This window comes from Sander lucioperca, chromosome 22 (genome assembly GCF_008315115.2).
Source record: "Sander lucioperca isolate FBNREF2018 chromosome 22, SLUC_FBN_1.2, whole genome shotgun sequence".
In the NCBI taxonomy this organism is placed as follows: domain Eukaryota; kingdom Metazoa; phylum Chordata; class Actinopteri; order Perciformes; family Percidae; genus Sander; species Sander lucioperca.
This window is the reverse complement of record NC_050194.1, coordinates 21,866,135-21,890,787: the sequence shown is the minus strand read 5'-3', so window position 1 is coordinate 21,890,787 and position 24,653 is coordinate 21,866,135. Positions and strand designations below refer to the sequence as shown.

Below are 24,653 nucleotides of genomic sequence, written 5' to 3'. Positions count from 1 at the left end.
ATATACATTTAGCAACTGCGACCTGTCCCTGCTTAAATGTTGCCACTACTGCTTTAGAATTTTATGAAATGCTACATGTTGCAATTATACGACTCTGGGTTACAGTCGGCTTTCTGCAATAACCTGATTTCTTAAATGTCATATAAATGAGAGACGAGTTTCCATGTGTATGCCTAACCAGATTTTTGATTTCCTTTTATCATGTGCAATCATACATTACAGTCAGTTTTCAGAGATGCAACACAGCCATAAATGTCTTAGGAGGCAGTCAATGGATTTTGGCATCTTCTCAGTGTCCACATATAGTTCCCAAAAGAAAAACACACTGTCCTAGCTCTGTCCTCGAATGTGAGAGGAAAACAGTTGTTATTAATTCTGATTTTCTCAGAGTGACCATTATTCTGTTCTCTATCATTTCAGGTTTCCAAAAACGGGATGGTTAACTCTGTGTTTACACTCTATGAGTTGTCCAATGGGGACGACACAGAAGGTGAAGGTATGGCACCATTTAAAATGTTAAGATGAATCGGCATGTTTAAATGTAATCACGTAGAGAAAGCATATGTTATCTTTTATTTTATTTTTCTACTTTTAATTGCCTGATTTTTTTTTTCTCTCCAAATGTAGCCCTGAAATGATTCAGTCATGTGTTTCTCATTTTAAGCACCTTGTCACTTTGTTTGGCTGTATAAATAGTTCATTATTCTTATTGCAGCATCTGACAATATCTGTATCATCTGTTTCTCCAGAGTTCCACGGTTTAGAAGAGTGGATGCTGCTGCGCTCATTGCAGGCTTTACAAACCGACGGCAAAGCAGAGATCATTACCATGGATGATGGAAAGGGGGTCAAATTCTTCTGAAACGGTGCTGGAATCACACACACTGTCTGGGAGTCCTCATACTGTACCTCACAGGCAAATTTTAACATTTAGCTATTTAAGGCTTCACACCTCAATGCCCAGAGGATGCCGGTCCTGCAATTCTTGTTGCCTTTTGGTTCGTTCAAAAACCTTTTCTTATTGGAAGAGAACCAATATAATTTCTAGGTGTTTGGGAGAAAAGAGCATTTCAGGTGACACTGTGTTTAAAGTAGTCACAGGTAACATTCGTTGCCATATAAACATGCAATGGGCCTTTCAGGGGACTAAGTACTATCATGTCTGAATACTCCTAGGGAAAATGTCTCCCCACCAGCTGTAACTTTACACTTTTTACATTGTAAATACGACTAGTTTTATCCCGTTTTCCCTGTTAACAAATTTCCTCAGTATAATTAGCTCTGGACCTTTTGCTCGGCTGTTGTTTCAAACAGACATCCCAAAGAAATTCCCAGAATGCAACACCAGGGGGACTTTTTGTTTTCAGAATAAATGCTTCCAGTAGGGGAAGCAACACAGAGACTCGGACCACAAATCCTGGCTCGACTCATCTGAGTGTAATAATAGTGGACTTCATGTACAGATTGCTGTCATCCTATTATTGTGCAGTAGCTACTGTGACACTCCTGTTATACTCTCTGTCTTTATTCAACTTTCTTTTTTTCATATCCTGTAGAAAAATAAATTAGAAGTTTGCTAAATGTGCTTCCTTTTTTGTTTCTCTAAAATGTCTTGAGGTCTTGTGTAAAACATGAATGATGACGTTAACCAGACGTGCAGAGTTGCACCACACTGATGGAGATGTTATGCTCTACTTTCTGCCTGCAGCTGTACTGAATGGATGGTTCCACTCGCATCATGTGCTGCGTGTGTTCCTGCCTGTGGGCATGATACAGCTCTAGGGAATTCTGTGTGTTTCTGATAACTGTGTGTGTGTGTGTGTGTGTGTGTGTGTGTGTGTGTGTGTGTGTGTGTGTGTGTGTGTGTGTGTGTGTGTGTGTACGCACTTGTGGGACAGGTGGGGCCGAGTGTGGCCTTGGCTGATAAAGGTGTCCTGTTTCAGCAGCAGTAACATCTCTCCGCGGTGTGGCTCCCCCTGCAGGTTAGGTTCTCACGCTGCACGTTCAACCCCATCCCCTCCTGTGCTGCATATATCTCTCTCATTCAGGTTACCGAGAGAAGCTTGTAGTAAAATGACTCATCGGTTTTATGTTAATTAAAATAAACTAAAGAAGATGTGCAAGTCAATGAGGGACTCATTAAAAGAGGCAGAGTTCTGCCGCTTACTGCTCACAGTGTGAGGTTAAGAGTGGAAGCACTATGCCAATTAATTAATACAAGGAAAAGTAGAAACAAAACATTATAGATCCTCAGAAACACTGCCCTTCTTTAACATCTTATTCAACTCACAAAACGTCCCAAATTTAGATTCAAAAAATATTACACATCTTTTTGGACACCAATTACGCATAAAATGAAAAGAAAACCTACTGTCACGTTGGGGTTTTAAAGAATAGCCTACTAGTTTGCAAACACTACTCCAATCCTGTACTCTTTCTGGATAGCGCGTCAAAGCTGCGAGGGGCGGAGTTGGGAGCGCGCACTGGCAGCGCACAGGACGCACAGCCCTCCGGAGCTCTGTTGATATAGACAGCGTTGTCCTTTCACCGGAGGTTATGGCTGAGGACCTTGCAAAGAGAAGAGGACAACTCGGGTTATTTGAAAACTGCGTTTATGTGAACTGTTTTACGCAATGGCTGTGATGAGTAAGTAGCCTACATGTCTCTTACTTTTCTGTTTTTGTTTTTACATAGGCTACTTAGAAGATATTTCTAAGGTTGACTATAGCCTACAGGTAGGCTCATAGAAGTTCAGAGGTGTGTAATCTTGTCGTGTTGGTCATGTTACAGACCTGCTATTTTGTGGTCAGCCTTTGTTTAAAGTCACTGACATCATGGAAAAGTAACTTGGAACTTAATGTAACGGTACTCTTTGTCCTGATGCCATCTCCACATTTAGGCTCCAAATCAAACAGGCGTTGAACCTGCTACAATGTCACATGCACAGGTTGAGATACCACGCGGTTTCCCAGGCCTCTCTGTGGATATGACTGACGACTGCTTATACCGGGTCCCATCCGTGCTGAGGACGCACGGTTTGGGCGCACGAAGAAACTCTTATGGGCTGCAAAAGATTACCATGGACATTGATTCGCCTCTGTACAGCGGCGTTCTTTCCAAAGCCTTGTCATGGTCTGCTGAGAATATCCCAACACTGACCGAGTCCAGAGCAGAAGATGAAAAAACCGACGACTGTCCGCCGTCGCCTTCCCCTGTTTCCAGCCCGGGCACCAGCTCCAACACGCCCCCCAGCAGCCAGGAGCCCGACGCCGGGTCTCTCACTGGGAACTGGGATCCCGTCCCGAGATCCAGCGCTCAGGACGCCAGCTCAGAGTCTGACAATGAACTTCAAAACAAACCACACAAAACTTTGTCTCGCATCACGTCTGATACTCAGTGGCAGCAGGAGCAGGAAGAGAAAGAGGATGTGGAGACCAAAGCGGTGGCAACCTCGCCTGATGGAAGATATCTTAAATTCAACATAGAGATCGGAAGGGGATCTTTCAAGACGGTCTATAAAGGACTGGACACAGAGACAACAGTGGAGGTTGCATGGTGTGAGCTACAGGTAGGATGGCTTCTTTTTTCTATTTCACTGTAAAGTTGCCAATTCGGATGTAAAGGTGCATTCAGGAGCTCATCAGCACACGTTTAATTTAGTTTTAAATGAAGAAGAATGGATTGTATCTGCTATTTGAATATCTGGATGGTTGCTGATAAAAGAAATGATAAATCAGGGTTTAATTTGTCTAAACGTAGTCAAAAAAACCAATGCAATCAGGTGTACATCACCTTGATGTACACCTGATTGCATTGGTTTTAAGCCAGAGTTTACACTGGACATACTGCAGTATATCTTCCTTTCTCTCACTAAGCAACAAACCTCGGGTACAGAGGCTGATACTTTCCCTGGTTTTCTGCCCCACTCAGCTCTAATTCCCCCCCCCCCCCCCGCCCTCTGCCTCAGGTCACCAGAGTTGATGTGAAGCAGCTAATCTACTGATTATTATTCCTTGTTGACCTTGAGCTGGGCTGTGTCAGTCCCATCCATGGCAACCCATCCTGTCAGCTCCAACTGACCCACTCCGCCTGCCATGATCCCCTCTTAATCTCTGTTTTTATTAACAACCAGTGACACCAAGGCCAGCTCTGGACGCCTCTCGCCCAAAACTAGCAACTACAACCGAGAGTCAATAGATCATTTATGTTCAGCTCATCAGCCGATGATCTGCTGTCTGCATTTGTGTGTGATAATAGTTCCATTTGTGCTTTGAAACGTTTCCATCCTGTGAAGCAGGACTAAGGGATCTGAGAGATATGTCTGGCTCACGTGTAGCATGTAAACATCACGAGTAAAACAGAGCAATTGCAGTTTCACACACTATTTCTGTCTGTCCAGTCTGATGAACACCCATAGAGGGGTCAGTAAGTTTGTCTTATGCCACAGTGTTTGGCATGCAGGCACCAAACAGCATGGGGAGCAGCTGCCACTACTTTTCTTGCTTACATGGTTTGATAGCACAGTGCAGGATTTAAAGATTTAAGTCCAAGGTACATTTGCTGTTGTGTGTGACGTGCATTGGTATCAGTATCTGGCACTTACGAGAGTCGTCTTAGATGTGAAGATGTGCTCAAATTAAACTCTTTGCCACTGATATTGGACTACATACCCACTGTCAACAATCACTTTTATTCTGACCAGTCCAATCGTAAAGATATTGGAAGTTGTCTTAAGACATGAAAGAACCTTCTCACGCTGCTCAATATAAACGATGCACAGAGGTAGTCTTTGTCTTGCGTTTGAGCTCTGTGCACAGACAGTAAGGGGTTACACAGGGCGAAGTCAATCTGTCCCCGGGGCTCAATCTCCAGCACCAGCAGGTTGGGACTTCTGTTTCAAGATCCCACCTGTCAGTTCACAAAACAGGTGTCTTGTTGTTTGGGGAAGGTAGAAACTTTGAGAAGCACAGATGTCCTTTTACCTGAACTATTACAACTGTTTCACACCCTTTAAGCCAAACACAAGTGGTGGTCCGTCAGTATTTGTGGTGTGACTTCCAAAGCATTCCCTTTTGCTTTTAACTTTTGTGGAGTGGAAAGTGCAACACATTGTGTTGCAGCTCTTTGGCCGGGGGCCATATTTGAAACAAGCATGCTATTTCATCTCTTTACTGAAGACATGAGCCCAGTTAAGCTCCTTAATCGCTCCTAATAAGCTTAAAGGTGGCCATTGTTATAATGGATACTGTTGTGATACGTTAACCTCAAAGACACAGACTCAGCTGCAGCCGCTTTTCACCACCCTGTCCTCCCCATGTGCCACTGAATGTTTAACTGAAAACAAAAGCTTGCTGTTGGTGGCTAAACACAATCACCTCTGTAATGTTGATGGAGTAGCAGTTGAAGGTGCGTCATTACAAGTCAGGTGGAAATGCCTTAAGCTGTTTTTAACTATGTGTTACAGAGTCTGAGCTGTAATCTGGAGGCAGTTAAGTTCAGCTGTTGAGAATGTGAGGGGGGGGGGTCAAACAATGCTCTGCTTTACCTGATTCCCACTTATATTTAATTAGTCGTAATTTTTACTGAGACACTCAAAGGTGTTCTCCGGTGTGCAGTATATTGTCAGTGTCGTTACAGTAAACACAGGTCTGTCTGGGCGGTGTCCACAGTAACCTTTTCTGCCAGCAAAACAAAAAGTAAACAGTACATTTCGATTCTTTCATGACATGCAACACCAATGCTCTGCCCACGCCAGTTTAAAATACAAGACAGGGCTCACATCATAACCTCTGTCAACTAATATCAAGACTATATTACAAGAGAAAAGTAATCAGAGCTCCTTTTAAACTTTTTTTTTATATATATATATATATACACACTGTATATATCATAACATATGAAAGACCAGTCTTGGGTTTAAACTTCGCTGATATACACTAAATAAAGGGTGCAGGTACTTTTCTATTTTATTCTTGTGCCCCTCACCTACTCCTACTAACGTTTTGTGGATGCATGCTTATATTTATATTGCCATTAACATGCGCACATATTGTTATACTCCGATAAAGTGATAAGAGACTGAATGATAACAGTTTATTAGCAAATTTTAGTTTTTGACACATATACCAGCACCAGCTTATATGGTGATATATGATAAAAATGCAAGAAATACCAGTACAGAAAGTATGTATGAGTTAATTCCGAAACAGTGTTCCAATTAAAAAGAACACTGACAGATTTAAGGCGTTATCTCAGGCTTTAGAAAACATTGATCAACATTTTTCACCCTTTTTCTGATATTTTATAAACCAAACAACTAATAGATTAACCAAGAAAATGAAAATAACCTTTAGTTGCAGCCCTACTTGAGAGCTGATTCTTTTGGTTGCCATACCTTACACATTTTAAATATCTGATAATGTTAACCATGTAACACAGTCCAAATTTTTAAAAACATGTATTTCACAATGTGCTGCAAGTATGCCTTGTATGAATAATATTATATTCATTACGTTCTTTAAGGTTCTAGTGAAGTTTTCTTTTTCTAGTTTTCCTTTATTGTTGTTGTTACTGTTGCTGCTTTTCCGTGCCTTATTGTGTAAGAAAATGTATCCTAATAGTGATCAGTTAGTCGCAACCCACATCTCCAATTTTTCATCAATACAGATAGATAAATAGAATAATAAAGTCAAATAAAATTGCAATTCAGTCTGATTATCAAGCCGATTTTATCACACATTTCACAGTAATTAAGAAACTCTTGTGGAATCTGTAGTGAAATAACTTTATTAAGAACTTTAATCAAAAGACATGTTACCCGTCAATTTAGAGCTGTTTCTAAAAGAAGCAAGGCACAAAGAAAATTTCCCAGGTGGTAGCTACCTAGCAAACCTTCCCCCACAGGCTCACAGGGGACTCTGGTGCCATATAGGCAACATAAACTGAAACTGGAAATGTAGAGGTGATAAAAAATGGATGAGCTATTGTATGGTCTCCTCCTGCTTCCATTCAATCTACACTGAGGCTAAAAGTGTTCACAACCTACTGCATTTGCTACTGTATGTCACTGTTATTGCTGCCTGCACAAAACTGCAACACATGAAATCATGAGCGTTAAACTTCTATCCAGCATACAAGTAACTACACAGTGAGCTACTTAGTAACTGATAGGAATGAGTGCACTGTTGCACATGTCCTTTTTGGTGAGCCCCTAAAGGCCTTTTGTTGCGCAATACCTGAACTTATTCAAGGGCAGCTCCCAGCTAGTTCAGCCTCCAGTATGCAGCAGACACTTTTATACTCATGTTTCATTTTTAAACCCAAACCAACACACATTCATTAACCATGCTCTACTTCCACCACCACAGCGGCACGGCCACCTGTATTTACAGCACTGTCGGTGTTTATGAGGGCCATGCCTAATGCTAGATCGCTGCAGAATCAAGTCTAGCATACAGTATCAGTTTAATTATAATGCTGAATGTAGAACTAGAGGCAACAGCAGGTCATTTTCATTGTTGCCATTGGTCTTGAACCTCAGTATTGTTTGGTACTAACTGAAATGTGTATTGAGCATCCAAAGATTTGTGACCTTGTTATTCAAATACAGTAGTTCCTCATTTAAATAACAATGTAGTCACTTAGAAGGTATAGTTCCGGCTCGGCTGCTTGTGTTTTGACAGCATTTCAAGGAATAGTTCGACATTTTGTAAAATATATAGTGCTTTCTTGTTGAGAGTTTGATGAGAAGATTAATACCAGTCTCATGTCTGCGCGCTAAATATGAGAGCCAGTAGTCGGTCATCTTAGGTTAGCATAAAAAGTCAAACCAGGGAGAAACAGCAAGCCTTTGACTTTTTTTTATTCATTTTAAGAAGTGTTTTTTGTAGAAAAACATATTTATATTTCTCAAAGTAAAGAGTCGGAAAAATTATAATTTTACCGTTGTCACTAGTAATTAAGGAACTAATTCACAGCCCTTGTCGTCATTCTGTTTCACATCTACATTCACTGATTCCACCTTCTCAACTGTAAAGAATTTGTGTTGTTTTATAGTGACGGCCAGTGTGTTATTAGCCTGTGGGGTCTATAAGGCCTCAAATAGCTTTGGATAATTGTTTCTGTTACTTATTAAGCAAAAATGTTAAACATTCACTGGTTCCAGCTTCTTAAATTTGAGTATTTGTTGTGTTGTTGTAAATATCCGATTGTTAGTCGGACAAAAGAAGCAATTTGAAGGAGTCACCTTGGGCTTTGAAAACGTTTTATAGACTAAACAATCGAATCAAACCAAAAAATCAACATATTAATCTATAATAATAAGAATTGTTAGTTTCAGCTCGACTCTAGTGTGTTTAAAAGTCTTAAGGAAACAGAGTTACCTAATGACAGAAGGAAGGAGGAGGAGTTATGATGGTGGAAGATTTGCATCACCCCTGCTGGATAAAAGTTGGAACAAATACTGTAGTGAAAGTGGGCTTACTGGTTAAAAAAGCTGTTTACGTTTACGTTTAAGCTTAGAGTTTTAAAGCTCGCATAATGGCACCGGGTTAATTTAAAGCTGTGAAATCTTATAAACGTCTTGCTTTGAGGTGAAAGTTATGAGCTTAAACAACAAAGCATACATCTAGTTTCTGTTGCCTCTCTCCTCATGCTTGCCTGGGCCTCATACTGTACAAGCCTGGCTATGTAACCTTTTATCTGAATGTGGCTAGTGTTCAGTGACACAACATAAGCTGTGGGCTTCCTATCAGTTTGACTGTGGCCAACATCAACAGTGTCTTTTCTCGCGGGGCCCACGCTGCAGCGGGTTCCAGCTTATCAGGACCTGCCAATGTTCTCTGAGGAGAGGTCCACGACGATAGCCTACATTTACAAATGGAAGCACGTCACTTTGACGTGAGGGCTATTTGTTTGTTTGCTTTAGCTCCGCCCAGTCCTGACTGTGTCACCCATAAAAAATGTACTTTACTAAATGTGCACTCATTTGTTGGGGTGGCTGGGGCTGTTTGGTGTTTTTGTACGTTTCTGTTGGAAACTAAACTTGCTTGTAGGTGTGAAAGTCGCCCCCTCTTACCTAAACCATGCTGGAGGAGGCTGCGGCCCTGCTCAGTGACCCTTAACAGGATAAGAGGGTTGAGAAAATAGATAGTGTGGATGCTACTAACTAAGGGAACTACACCTATAAGCCTTCAGGTGTCAAAGAGTTAAAGAATCAGTGTTGCTGAAGGCCATTCCTGTAGTCTTGCAAACTTAAATGTTAGTTTATTTGGTGTATTTAATTTAGTATAACATTTTTTGTATTTACTTTATTAAATTGTATTTAACGATAGTAATCTGCAATGCCTGTCCATATAAGATGAGTAAGATTTAATATTTGTAAAATGTATTATTTGTATTATTACTTATTATTCACTTCAAGAGTTGGAAAATATTAATACAATAATGTGTTTACAATAGCATCTGTAATATTTGATTAATAGAAAGCTAAACACAATATCTTAGATAAGCCAGGTGAGTCAGGCTACAAACACAGTATGCTGACTTTCTATTTGTTTTTCTACATTATGTGAGACCTCAGCAAATATCCAGAATATTCTTTGAAATCAAACGAATATGTAAAGATATTAGCGATTGAAAATGATAATAAGCTTCATCTGCCGCCTATCGTAATAATGAAAGAAATTAATTATTTTCATCCGTCATCAGTAAAAGCTTCTCAGCGGGAGCTACATGTAACTCTGCCAGCCAAAAACTGGGAACACTAAGTGGAAAAAAAACGATTATAAACTGGTTCTCCTCCAACTGCCAGATGTAATGACTGAGCTATTGTACTTTTACGTACACAAGTGTGCTCCTGGCAAAGCTTCTGTCTATGCTGAGTCACTGCTTTTTTTTTTTTTGGGGGATCCCTCTGGATCGATATTTCCTGTGAGAGATTTTAGCAAGTGGTCCAGATTTGTTTAAAGTTTTCCAGCTTCCAGTAATAGTATACTGGTGACCCATATATTACACAATCACTGGCTCTACGTCTTGTTTTTCAAGCTTGTTTTTTGATACCAGGCTTGTCCTTTCAATATAACCTCAATATCTATTCCTCTAGAACAGGGTGCAGCAACCTTTTTAATATACCATTTAAAAATGTTCTTGTCAGCATTAAGCCTGCCTTCTTCTATCGAGCTCGCTTAGGCAGTGCTATTTTCTTTTCTTTTGCATCGCATTCTGTGAAGAAGACAACAAGTACTAGCCAATCAGGGGCAGAGTAGGCGGGTCTTTGCGGAATGCGGATGGGGAAAAAGTCAATCAAATTACCGTTAATACCAGGCTGTGCTCCTTGGATTGAACATTTCCCAAAAACTCTCTTGCACACTTATTGCTAGTATGCCATTGGTTGAGCTAGCGTGTGACAATGGCGGCACGCGTGCCCAAGGTTACTCACCCCTGCTGTAGAAGAATCTTTTGTGTTTACAGTAATCACATAGGCTCTGTCATATTTACTCTTTGAACGTGTGTCTATGTCCTTGATGCCTATGTCACTTTCCTTTACTGGGACTTTCCCTTAACTCTCAGATTAGCTCCTAACCCTCTGTCTATCAATGTGTATCAGAACTATTACAATAACATTTATTTTAATCTTACCCCGGCGCAGTCATAGCTATTTTTTTATTAACGTGCACCGTCCATTAAATAAACCAATAAATTAAGAAATAAATATTTTAGAATCACACTTTCAATATCACGTCCGTCAATGCAACTTCGCCGTATTCTGATGAGATGGTTTGTACACGGTGATTGTAGCAACAGTCATATTTCAGACAGACTTTTTCTTTGGTCACCAAAGCTCACATTTTGACGTCACTGGACTTGTCTCACAGTATGCACCAGGACAACTGTTCAGGGTTGATGATAGGGCTGCAGCTATCGAGTACTTTCAATACCCATTAAATCTGCCAATTGATTGAACTGTAAGAAAATAGTGACAAATGTTCACCAGAATTGTTTGACCAACAACCAAAAACCCAAACATATTCTGAGTACAATGATTTAATACAGAGAAAAACAGCAAATCCCCATATTTTAGTTGATGAATTGGTTATCAAAAAGTCTATTGATTCATCTAGTTGAGTTATTGACAAGTTGACGACCATCAGGTTTCTCTCGTGAGTGTCTATTGCAGATGGACAGCCCAATATTGTACATTGTATAGGGGGAAAACATCGTCTGTACACTTTGGAAATACCTCCTCTCTCCACAGCGTTTTTAGTATTGACAGTGTGTGACTGTACAGCCGTTCCTTTAGAGGAAAACATGTGGTCACCCTGCAGTTTGGGCCCTGGAGAGACATGAGTCCTGCTTCCTAAACAAACCAAAGACCTGAAGTTTTAAAAGCTGTTATGGCTTTGAGGCCATAGTTGGTAAGGGAAAAGAGTGCCCCACGGGGTCACCTCTGGTCATTTCTGAACTGACCATGTGTGTCAGAGCGTGCAGGATGGAGGTCCCAGAGGTGTAAATGTGCTCTAGGTTATGATGTGAGTCCTGGGATGAATTGGTGTACAGTAATGGCTCAACCTGTTTGGGGTCCAGTAAGTTGCAATACAAATCAAATCAAACAAACACTGTAATGTGTTTTCTCAGTCAACAGAAAACATCTATTAATCTTAGTTCACATTTATCTTCAACCTCTGTGGGTTTCTAAAGTAATTTTGACCCTTGAGTGAGCAGCCAGTCGAGGATTCATAAATCTTTAATTATGTTGCCTTCCTGTGACAAGGGCACGGCTTACATACCATCACTTCGTAAACTATATCCGGTCCTGGTTGCCAGTGGCACATGATATCACATACTTGTTTGTCAGTGTAACACTATGCAGCTGCACCCTCCTGCAGCACAGTGGAAATAAACTAGTTACCAGAAATACAGTTTCAACATGTTTCATTTTAGTTTGACAGACTTTCACAAAAACATCTATACAGAACATGATTGTGAAGTGAATAAAAGAATGTTTCAATTCTTTCCAGGTATTTGGAATGTCAAGTATATTTATCAGCTTTATAAAAAGCAATAATAAAAAGGACAAAACTGCCCTGAGGATGGAAGCACCTTCTCTGTTTGCTGGCTGTTGCTGAGATTTGGGTCATAACGTAAAACCTCAAAAGGCTTTGGCTCTAAGGCTCTCCTGGTCATATATCTCAGTCAAATAGTAGTTCCCAACAAAGCTGAGCATAAATTGTACTGCTTAGAGAACCAGATGTGTGGAGCTTTCTGTATCAGGACAGATCAAACAGTGTCAGCTTTGGTGACATCCAGACCAGTGGTTCCCAACCTGGAGGTCAAGATACAGACTTTTGGGGGGCGAGAGATGGTTATCATTTATAAGCACAACCTTTGGGTTGCCAGGTTTCAAAAAATCCCTTTGGTTAATGTTAATCCCAGCATGACACTTGCTTTATCCTCTTCAAGAAAACATCCAATAGCCTGTTTGACAACTTTATCTTTCTTAATTAATGACATAACAAACGTTGTTGAAGTGAGAAACCCGCAGGCATTTATTGATGGTTTATCAACATTTATAACTGCATTATTACCTCTGCCAAGGCAGTTATGTTTTCAGCTTGTTTGTTTGTCTGTCTGTCTGTCTGTTTGTCGGCAGGATTATGAAAAAAACTACTGTCCTGATTTCTGTGAAACGTGGTGGAAGGGTGTAGCATGGGCCAAGAAGGAAACCATTACATTTTGGAGTGAATTCTAATCACAGGGCGGATACATTCATTATTTTTCACAATTACATTTAAAAAACATTATTTTTTGTTGCAACATTGTGAGGTCTGCGCTCTCCGAGTGCTCTTCTAGTTTCCTAATAAAATAAAGTTAGTTCATAAACTGGCAACCCAAACCTTGTTTGTATTAATTGCTTAGAACTGATCAATAAAGTATTCATAACTGAATAATAATCCCACAATAAAACCATTAGTTACAACTTAAAAACCCTTTTATGAAGTGCTGCCAATATTTCTTCCACAAAATGTTGTTTATTTTCAGAAACTAATTAATTAATAATGAATCCATTAAGTTCTTCAGGCCTTTAGAAAATTATTGAAATTAAACAATCTAGAAGACAAAAAGTTTGGAAACCATTGGTCTAGACCTTCTTGTACTTGTATTCTGCAAGTACAGAACACCCAAGTAGACTTAAATTAACCACAAAAACAAGTACAAATATTGTTACTGGCGCCAGAAGATCTCTGGAATCTGCCCAGGAGGGATATTCCTTTTAAAACTTGTCAGATCTGTATTGTCATGAACTTGTTAAGGCCTGTAGTCTGTAGTAACGATAGCATGGATAATAATTATCGTAAACATTTTAAAGTAATTACGCCTGAGGTCATTCTTTTAATCATATTAGGAGTTTGTTGGGTTCCATTTACTAATGTCAATGATTAGATGAAATCTGTGCACTAATAAAGGTAATTGTGAAGCGGTTGGAACATTATGTTTCGTGTTCAGATCATAAAAAATGATTGATGTCCGTTTTTAGCACGTAAAACGTGGCTCTTATGACCTCTAGACTGGTCCATTCTTAGGAGGCCAATAACATAATACAAAGTCAAACTAATTTTTTAGAAGAATGACGTGAATTCATGCACAATTGAATATTTACAGTCAAACGTGTATTATTTCAGTAGCAGTAACTGATAAGAAAGGTTGTAAAGATGTACGCACACAGATGTTGCCTGGCCCATTGACTCTTTATAAATGCACAAGACGTAACTGTGACCAAACATGACACGACAGGCTGCTTCGGAGTGCAGGATGAGGAACAGCTAAATATACCGTATGTTGTTCATTTATGGAGGACTCTCACGTGACACATTACTTGTATATTGAATTCTCACACCGCTGCGAGGCTTTTCACAGTCATACAGTACAGTAAGTTACTAACAAGCAGCAGGGAAGCTGGTCAAATTGCAGAAACTTTCTCTTTTTTTAGATTTTAGTGATTCAAATTGCTTTTTTTTTTTTTTTTTTTTTTAAGAAATGCCAATAAAAAAGAGCATGTTTTTCTCCCATCTCGGAATGCTGTGTGGACTCGCCAGACCCTCCTCCGCAGCGCTGTGGAGGAAGGCCTGGCAATGCGAGACTACACGACCCACAACTGCTGTTTTTTTGAGGACAAAACTCTTACAAGCTGTATCCTCCAGACATCTTGTGATCTTTCTGTGGTTCGCTGGGTGTTTTTTCCATTCACACTCTTCTCTTCAAATGCCATTACATTGAGAGAACCGGCCATATACTTTCCCCTTAAGCATTTGAAATCTTCCTTCCCTTGCATGGTTATTTGATCAGATTGAAGCACAAATGTCCTCTCGTCTCCATTTAACTTTGACCTGAGGTCAGTTGAAAAGTGTCACAGGTCAAACTGATCTTCAGACTGCATACCAACTTGAGTGTTGAGTCACAAAGGGGGCATTGCTTATAAATTATTGATGAATTATAGTGTGTGTGATCAGCCTGGGTAATTTCCTCAACATCTTACATACTGATGTGCTAACATTTCAGCCATTGCAGCTTATAATTTAATTAACTGGACACCTATAAGCAACTGTAGAATACGTCTGTCATTTCCATCATCGTAAGCTGCCATGTCAAAACATTGATACAATGCTTATGTAGTGAAGGATGGTGGTGGATGGAGGTGGTAGCGTACAAGGAAAAAGTTACCAGTGACTGTAATTGCGCAATACAATTCTCAGTTTGAAAGGCATGGGGATTATTTAAGAAGAAAGGTCTTAAATGACAGTAATAGAAGTGCAGAGCAGTTTATAGAAGAGTGTTAACTGAGGTTTTAGTGAGTCACTAAAAGCAAACACCAGACAGGTTCAGAGTTGTTAAGAATAACACAGTAAACACACTAAGCATATAAGATCTCCCAGCTCTCAAACAAATCAACCTTAGTTTCTCAAACAAGGCGATGCAATACTTTCTGAGACAACTCATACTCTATACTGTGCAGAGGACAACCTTGTACTTGTGCAAATATGCCAATAAAGGTTATTGCATATATCAATATGTGTGTATTTGTCGACCTTAACAAGTAACAAGAAGTAGCTGCACAAATATGCCAAAGGAGGTCATATGGAAACAGTGTCTCCATTACATACAGTAGTTTGTCTACCAGAGAACACTGACATTGATGTTTCAACTGTTAAAATGTGGTCAACTAAATGAATAAATAACAGCCGAACTGTAATAGCGTTATCAGATTTTTTTAACTCCAGGCCGGGCAATAAAATATATTCATATCTAGAAAAAGTATCTAGAGCCAGATGGAAAAGATTTGCTCGACAGGCTGCTTTTCCCTGTGAGATAGTGTAATCCTGCATCTAGGTCTCTAGGTCTTATTAGTGCAGGTAATTAGCCGGGCGCCACAAGTCAGGTCAGGTTGTTGGTGTGAGAGCAGCAAGTCAGAGGCTGGTCTGAGTCCTCAATCCTGATGAGATTAATGGCTAACCTCCCTCTGCCCGCTCCATTTACAGAACATGTCAGGTTTTCCTTGGAAAGAGCACACTGCCACCTCAGTTCTCACCTGCAAACATCTCAATGCAACACTGTACCAGTGTGAGTGCCTACGTGCGTGTTTATACAAAGCGCAAGTCAGTCACGGCGGGTATGTCAGGCATGAGGTTCTTCACTCTTTGCCTTTGACCTTAAACCCAGATCTTGGTGAGCCAGTCGCCACCGCCTCCGAAGGCGTGCAGGTTATGGCCTACCCCATCATCAAAAGGACTCTGTCAACTCTGGTCTTTGTCTGCAGGGCCCCTTACTGTCAGCATCTGGAACACAGGAGTTATGGCCTGTTAACAGCACTTTTAATAATAATAAGTTAACGACCGGAAGAAGAGTGGACGGCTTACCTTTTAGTCCCTGAAAGGGTTCAAACTGAGGTCAAAAGGTAGATGGAAAAGTATGCCAGAGGAATGTGATTATTTCTGGAATTACACAAAAAGTTACGCCTTGTGCTTTGGCATATTTTAAACATATTCTCTGTCAGCCTAGATCCCACAATGTCTAGCTATTATAACCGGCTGCTTCTCCGCGGCTACAACTAATTATTGTTTATATGATCTACTACTTCATCCTAATTTTTCCAATTGACCGATTCATTGTTGAGTCTATAAAATGTCAGAAAATAGTGATAAATGGCTATCACAGTTTTTCAGAGCCCTTTCTGTGACTTAAAGGATATATTCTTTAGTTTTCTTACTGTTAACAAATCCCATGAAAGCCAACAGTGAATTGATCCTACTAAAAAGTATTACCCATGTAGAAAAAGTCTGATTTATCTTATTCCTCTGAGCCATAGAGCTTAAGTTTTTTTTAACTATTAAAATCACATAAATGAGCCATACTGTTGCACTGGGTGACATGTGCCTTCATTACAACATGTGCACTGTAGTTTATTTTAAATTAATCCCACATACACTGTCCTGCTGCTGTCGTACTGTATAAATACTAACCAGAGCACCAAATGTGTGTTAATCCACGGATCACTGCTGAAAATAGTTCCCAACAAATGCACTACTTACTCCTGTATTAGTAACATTAGATAAAAACGATAGTGCCTAGCTGTTTAAGAAAATCACGCTTATTATTATTATTATGACATATTTGTTACCTGTTGTTCCAGATTTTTGTACTATAAAGCGACAGACTAATACATACTTGGTTTTGGAGTTTTTATTGGGTTAGATACTATATTTAACATACGTTTTAATGCAGATCCAAGTATTCAAGACATGGATATGAAAAGCTGCATTGAAACCCCAGCTTCTAACCCTTAACACACATCCCTCAGGGCTATAAGTGCTATGAGTGAATCCATTTTTTCACTTGCCCTACTTTTCTCTCTGTATTTAGTCAAAATTCCTGCGGATACCAGTTCGTCCACACTGCCTGGATGTTCCACAATCCTGCTCAGACTTTCTAGAGTAACAACAGGACAGTGCAAACTGCTCATTCCCGTATTAAGCCAGAGTGTACACCACCTGGTTTGGTGCAAATGTTGGCTGAAATGTCGTGTTCATGTTCTGGTTGTCATAATAGGGCCGCTGACAGGGACTTCTTAATACCAGTGGCTCTTCTACCATCAACACTGCTTATGTAACTCCACTTAGTGGCACGGAGCCCAAGTATTTGGGCTCCGTGCCTGCTATGAGTTGGGGGTCTGCTATTGCAGACCCCCAACTCACCACACACACCTTCTGGCAGCAGCTAAGAATAAAACATCTAACTGGAACAGACAACAGTATGAGAAAACCTTTAGCACACACACCTCTTAAACTAGACTTTTCAAAACGGAGATGGTTTGTTTTTGTTCCCCCCCCCCACTCCCCATGTCTTTGCCCAGAACCGACCCGACCCCCCCCCCCCGCATCGCTTTCTCCAGTGTTGCGCAATGTTTTTGCCTTCATTTTTGAGAGAGAGAGAGAGAGAGAGAGAGAGAGAGAGAGAGAGAGAGAGAGAGAGAGAGAGAGAGAGAGAGAGAGAGAGAGAGAGAGAGAGAGAGAGAGAGAGAGAGAGAGAGAGTGAGAGAGAGAGAGAGAGAGAGAGAGAGAGAGAGAGAGAGAGAGAGAGAGAGAGAGAGAGAGAGAGAGATGGCGGCAGCAGATAGATGCAGTCAAATATCCTGTGGAAAACTTAGATAGAAGACTTTCACAGTTGTCAACAGAGGATTCCTTCTTTGGGAAATGCCACAGGGCTTCTGACTAAAGATTGATATCATTAAGTCTTATTGAAACACACTATAGTTATCTTAAATGATGAAAGAAATAATCATGTCTATTAGAGCGATTAGTTGGTCATAATGAGAAAACAATCTCAGTCAAACTGAAGCACTACTGTGTGGTTGGTTTTTCATTTCTGCTTTTCTGTTTTTACTGGGAGGAGATTATGTCACCCGGAAATCAGCCATCACCAATAACAATACAATCACATAACAGTATCACAGTATTAACACAGCTCACTTGTTGTTTCCATCTGTACTTAATTTTCCAATTCTTTGACATTTTACATCTCCTTAGTGTGTTGGACAGGTTTTTGATGAGTCACATGTAATATCCAATTTTATGAACTGTGTTGTTCAGAGTTGCCACAGCAGGACTTTGGTCTTTTTTCCTCTGAAGTTGCCAAACGTTGCCTGCATTTTTCATTTTAGTATTCAGCAATCCAGCATGCCGAGCTCTAGTAAGTCCTGTGGGTTTGGAAGTGTCAGAGTCTTCAAGTGGCTCGGCTGCATGCCACAGCTAATGCGTGTTACACTGACTGTGTGCTGCAAACAGCCGCAGAACAGGCGACTATCAACAGGAGACAAAGCTCGCAACACAGGGGTCTGGTGCTATCGCGCTTAGACACATAAATATCCAGATGCAAATTAATCCATAAACCCACTGACACACTCACACTGGCTTATGCACAAACTGCACACTCACACTCTTGCATTTACCCCATAATGTGTGTGTTTTTGGGAATACAGTGATCTATAGTGCGAATAAACCTCAATGTCTGTAAATTGCCCGTCTTAAATTTAGCTTTAAGGACCTTATCCTTAAAGCTAAATTGAGCGTATGAAGCACAATTATTCAGAGAATTCATGAACATTTGTACCATTTAATAGCCTTTTAAAAACTCTGGTGACATTTTAAACATGCTATAGTCATTACATAGTAATTCTGACAGAGGTCTTGCGTATGAGGAATAAGCTGCAGTCTGTGTTGACACCATAAACTGATCGCTATCAACTAGGGCTGGGCGATATGGAGAAAATCAAATATCACGATATTTTTTACCAAATACCTTGATATCGATACCGCAACGATATTGTAATGTTGACTATTGGTGCTTTCACAAAATATTTACACAATGAGATTTTTGATAAATAATCATCAGTAATGTGGACATAATGGGTAAAGGCAAATAATAGAACAGTTACAACAGTCTGGTAAGTTCAGAAAATGACATCACTTTACTGTAATGCAGCCTTTAAAACCAGGAAAAGACAAGACTTATATATATTACGATATTAAGATATCCAAAATCTAAGACGATATCTAGTCTCATATCACGATATTGATATAATATCAATATATTGCCCAGCTCTACTATCAACCTGAATCCAAAGCACTTAGTCAGAAGTCGCCTCTGGGTCTTTGAGTTGCTGGTGTACTGGAATATGACAGCTTGACAGGTGACTGACGCAGGTAAAAGGGGTATTGCGTTATGTGACGTCAGACAGGGCAGGTATTCAAAAAGCCTGATTGATGCGGCAGCTTAGTGTTAGCAGCAGCAGCAGCACTTCGTCACTCACTGGGAAAGAGCAGAGACGAAGGACAGAGAGAGAGTAGCAACGGTCAAGTTGATTGTAAGCATAAACATATGCAGGGCCCTTTTCCCAGAATCCCACCTCAATGCTGGATTCATGGCCCTGAAGTCTCTCAGGAGTTTTCCACTAACCACCAACCACAGGCAGAGTTACTCCAACAGCAGCTACATTGGGCCATTCATCCTAGAGGAAGCACAAAAATGTCTTTGTTCGTCCAGTGTGATTGCAGTGTTTAGTACACTTTTACATGGATTTCAGAAACCTCCCCCCTAAATTTGTAAAGTCAGAGCTCCCCTTATTGGAAAATAATTGTAATTATGTAACTGGAGGGTCGCCCAGATGGATGAACCTATGGTTTCCAGTCCCGCAGCGAGCTCTTTAGATAACAGTGATTTATTAAAATCGGTTCCACGTAATTGCATGCTGTGTTTATTGCTACCTACTTCCCTATAACATAACCCTGACAAGACCAGAGCTCTGCAACTCAACTGTCAACACAACTGCATGTTTATGGTAGACAAAACAATCCCACCTCAAGGTCCATTTTGTGGAGTTTTCAAGCACATCACACGACCTTCATCAGCAGATGCAGTTTGGCCAGTTTTCATTAGATTTTAGATGTTTAAATATCTTTAAGGACTTCTCGTTCATATTGGCTTAAAAGTTTTGCTTCAAAGTTTGCTTCAAACCTTGGAAACAAAACCGTCTCAATTGAATGTCTTTATTTTTTTAGCTGTTCTGGAGTGTTTACGTGCCTCTTTTATCCCAGTGAAGATCAGGTCTTTGGAGTATACCTCTTATGTGTTGAGGATAAACCCTTTTATTCCTGATTTTGAGAAACCTGACTATGCTAGCTGGAGTGCTCAGAAAACGGCATATTGTGGTATTTAAACACCTTAAACAGGTTTCTAAACATTTTCTGCTGTGTGTGCAGGTGCATCCTCAACTCAAGTTACCTCAAGTACAATGGATTGCCAGTAAAATAAAAAAAAAATTGATAAGAGAAGTAATCGTGATGTACACGCTGTAATAAAAGTGAAAGTCTGACGCTCTTTTCTTTTATAACTGATGATAAAAGCCAGCAGAGCAGTAAATGCAGCAGTGTTGTGAATTTCTAGTCTGGTTCCAGACTTCAGAGTTCAGAATCACATGTCTGGGATTTTCATGAAAAAAGGTTGTACAGCATGTTAACTTCTCCTAGCAACCAATAACAGTTTTAATGTTTATTACAAATGACAGTGGGGTAGATACGTCAGTTGCAACAAAACAAAATACCTCCCTCCCAAGCAGACGTTGGCTAACATAACATGAATACAATGTCAGACTGAATGAATGAAGTAAAAACGATCCTCAAGCTCATGAATTTCCCCCCAGGGATCAACAACTTCTTATGTTATCAACTGCCGAGGTTGCACAGTCGTTACAGAAATGACAGTGGTTAAGATTTCGAAGAATCAAAGACACACCTATGCATTACTCATGTTTCATGTGAATATACAGAATATACTCAGAACTCAGAACCGGGATACAACTGTGCATGTAAAGATACTCATAAAAGAAAGATACACGTGTGATTTTCTCTGCAGACCCGTAAACTGACCAAAGCAGAGCGGCAGCGTTTCAGCGAGGAGGTGGACATGCTGAAGGGCCTGCAGCACCCGAACATCGTCCGCTTCCACGACTCCTGGAAGTCGTCAGTAAAGGGCCACAAGTGCATCATCCTGGTGACTGAACTCATGACCTCAGGCACGCTCAAAACGTGAGTCTCCCCATCCAATTCCTCGTTAAATGTTAAAATCTCCATGCCTAAAAGCAGTTTTTTGTTTTTTTTGCGCTCTGTTTTTTTGTTTCATTTCTCAAATGACAAATATCCTTTTTCCAAATAAAAGTCTTCCATAGAGACGAGAATATTTGTGTCATGTTTGACAACTTGTCTTGTGATAAAAGGTTTAGAATAAAGAAGACTGTCTAATGTTCTGTTGGATACAATGTTCTGGGAGAGAATTCAGGAAACTGGCTCACTTTAAAACTTCCTCTTGGCTGTCAAAAAAATGAGATGAATTATTTTTTTCTCTTCTTGCATGTTTGGAACAGAGTGTTTAGTCTTATCCTCTTTTGTTTTAGGTACTTGAAGAGGTTCAAGGAGATGAAGCTGAAGCTGCTGCAGCGCTGGAGTCGTCAGATCCTCAAAGGGCTTCACTTTTTGCACACGCGCACTCCTCCCATCATCCACCGGGACCTCAAGTGTGACAACATTTTCATCACCGGCCCCATCGGCTCCGTCAAGATAGGAGATCTGGGGCTGGCCACCCTCAAAAGTGCCTCTTTTGCTAAAAGTGTCATTGGTAAGTATACATTTGGTCGGATCATTAACACAAATCTCTCCTTCCACTGATATCAGAAAGAAATTGCATATATAGCACAATTTTGCTTAACAGTTTATAACTATCTAAAAATGATTTAGAAATGGGTTTAAACATGCAAAATGACACTAATGTTAAATTTAGAGGGACTGTAATGAAATTGTTTAAGTTCTTAAATGATTCTTTGTTTGCCCATCTTCTTTCCCGCTGCACACAAGCAACCCTAACCATAAATGCCTCTGTTTAAATTCCTGCCTGCATTGTTTAATTACACAAATGGCTTTTAATTGCTGTGGGAATTTCTCCATCTTGTGCAGCCAGCACATGCAGGGAGTGTCAACCATCTATAAAGACTTGTTGACACTTGATTCTTGGAGAGTTTAATTTACCAGGTCCAAATCAAACACTGTATTCTTAATGAATTCATAGAGAGAAAGCTGTGTTGTGCTCACTGATTTAGAAAACTGGTTTTATTTTTATCCTTTTCACTGGAAACGTGTATCAAATCACCAACGAAATTGATGTTGAAACACAAACAAGGCACATGGACTGAGTTCGTCATTCACTTTGAACCATTTAATTTTGCACATAAACACGTTACCTGGAAATATGTTGGTGTGTATATATAGCTGGTGAACATAGTGGAGCATTTTAGCTGCTTAAGAGTCAGATATTTCCCTCAGGGGATGGTGTAGACCAAAACTGAGCTAAAAAGGGGGTGAATATTGCACTTCATTTATCAGGTGGCCAGAAACAAGCCTCTAAATTGAGGCTCATGTTGCTCCGTGTCTGCTGGATGTGTAAATAAGCAACTGTTTATTCTCTGGTTACAGCTTGTTGTGCTGTCAAAATATCAATAAATACAGTTTAATGTTTAGATGCCTTGTGTTTTTCAACAAGACATTTATACTCATGTACCTTTTTAATAGTACAAGCAGTCCATGGTGCTAGTGTCCTATGGGTGGAACATTGGGTGGTAATATGTTAATTTTGGATGTAGTAGTAGTACTGGAATAACTGTTGACCTTTAACTCTTCCCTCTGAACCCTGACAGGAACACCAGAGTTCATGGCCCCAGAGATGTACGAGGAGAGGTACGACGAGGCGGTGGACGTCTACGCCTTTGGAATGTGCATCCTGGAGATGGCCACCTCTGAGTACCCGTACTCCGAGTGCCAAAACGCCGCGCAGATCTACCGCAAAGTCACCAGTGTGAGTAAAGGGAAGGAGGGAGGACCACCTTGTTTGTTTTTTTAACCTGTATTTAATGTAATTGTCCACATGTGTTTCTTCCATGTGCACACTGGAATTAAACCAAGATGATATCTTGTGTGTGTACGTCTGGATATCCTGAATCCTTAGAAAGAAGTGACGCCCACGTGGAATGAAAGCCTAGTTTTGTCTATTAAAGGCTCAGTTTTGCCCATTACGAGCTGAGGGCGCAGAACCGTACTGTAATCTGACCACTTTTCTGTTTTCAGCCCGCAATCATGACGCACGGTCGCACACGTTTGACTCACTGATTGCCAGTGTCTTTACCAGTTCACATTCTCGTTTACTGGAATATTCCCTTCTCCCTGAGAAGTGACCTATCAACACTGTTTTTTTGCAAAATGTTCTTTCTGAACTGCTTGTTAAGCCTTGCAGAAAAAATACATTTTAAGTAAGCGCAGATGTATTTGAAAATTAAATCATTGTTCTTAGATATCTGTCTGAGGATGAAGATTCTCAGCACAGTGCCCACGTACAGCATGTTAAACTAGATGATATCAGAAAGTTTTACACAGAAAGAAATGTGGGACTTCTTAGAAAAAAAAGACCAGAAGCAGTGTAGTGAGTTTTAAAACCGTAGCATTACAACAGTGGCCTTAGGCTGCTGTATTTTAGCTGTTCCCGGGTGCCAAGCACATCGATGACGCCTCGGTGGGCAAATGCAGGCGACGGTAGAATTATATGTTTTGGAAATTGTGTCTCACTCTATACTCACACAAAGAAGGCTGTTTCTTTTAGTGTGTGTCACATATGCAAAGCAAACAGTGCCTCTCGGAGGCTGGAAAGTGAGAAAGCGACAACGCCAACAAGTCGGAGTGGCTCTGGCTCCTTCACAAACAAGACAACATAATAATGTTCCATGTGCAGTCTGAGAAGTTTACACATGCAACAAGATTTAATAAAAATCACATTATAGGTGCCTTTCATAATTTGTTTATGTTTTACGTTTATGGCAGCGTAGACGTCAATTTATCAGCATAAAACAAACACTAACCTATAAACCTTTCATTTATATGACCTACTTGTAGTTGAAGTCACTTACTATTAAAAGGGCCGGTGTAAGAAATATAGCTAGACATATTTAAAGGCAGAACATTTACGAATGTTGTAAAAAAGAAATTCCATGCGGGTGGTCACAACTGTCTGAAGACTCTCCTTGGTCTGGTTCATAATATGTTTAAATTTTACATCAAATAAATAGATTGATAAGAAAATAGATGCCTACTTACTGTGGAAAAATGCCTACTCATAGACAGTACATTACATGGCCAAAAGTATGTGGACACCCAAACATTACACCCATATGTGAATGTTGAGCATCTCATTCCAAAACCATGAGCATTAATCTGCTGTTATAGCAGCCTCCACTCATCTGAGAAGGTTTCTACACGATTGTTTCGAATTATTCAAAGCGACATCCAATAATTGCATTCAACAACAATATTCTTCATTAATTGATTAATTGTTTGGTTTTAAAATTTTAGAAAAGAGTGAAAAATGCACATCACATGTCCCAAGTGCCCAGATTTGCATATTCAGACCTCTTTTGTCCAAACAGTCCAAAACCCAAAGATTTTCAGTTCATTAAGAAAACCAGTAAATACTGACATTTGAGGAGCTGAAACAAGTGCATTTTTGGCACT

The 24,653-nt window shown here is 40.1% G+C and overlaps 2 protein-coding genes across 2 annotated transcripts in view; both read left to right on the top strand.

The window, feature by feature from the left end:
- The window catches only part of vps25 (vacuolar protein sorting 25 homolog), a 9,854-nt gene extending 8,273 nt beyond the window's left edge, over positions 1-1,581 (top strand). The window contains exons 5-6 of the mRNA XM_031314766.1: positions 421-496; positions 750-1,581. Coding sequence (XP_031170626.1) covers positions 421-496; positions 750-862 — 189 coding nt within the window. The 3' untranslated portion in view covers positions 863-1,581. The remainder of the gene's footprint in view (positions 1-420; positions 497-749) is intronic.
- Positions 1,582-2,447: 866 nt separating this feature from the next.
- Positions 2,448-24,653, top strand: part of wnk4a (WNK lysine deficient protein kinase 4a) — a 44,157-nt gene continuing 21,951 nt past the window's right edge. The window contains exons 1-5 of the mRNA XM_035997859.1: positions 2,448-2,646; positions 2,900-3,568; positions 20,962-21,134; positions 21,500-21,720; positions 22,793-22,950. Of these exons, the coding sequence (XP_035853752.1) occupies positions 2,933-3,568; positions 20,962-21,134; positions 21,500-21,720; positions 22,793-22,950 (1,188 nt within the window). The 5' untranslated portion in view covers positions 2,448-2,646; positions 2,900-2,932. The remainder of the gene's footprint in view (positions 2,647-2,899; positions 3,569-20,961; positions 21,135-21,499; positions 21,721-22,792; positions 22,951-24,653) is intronic.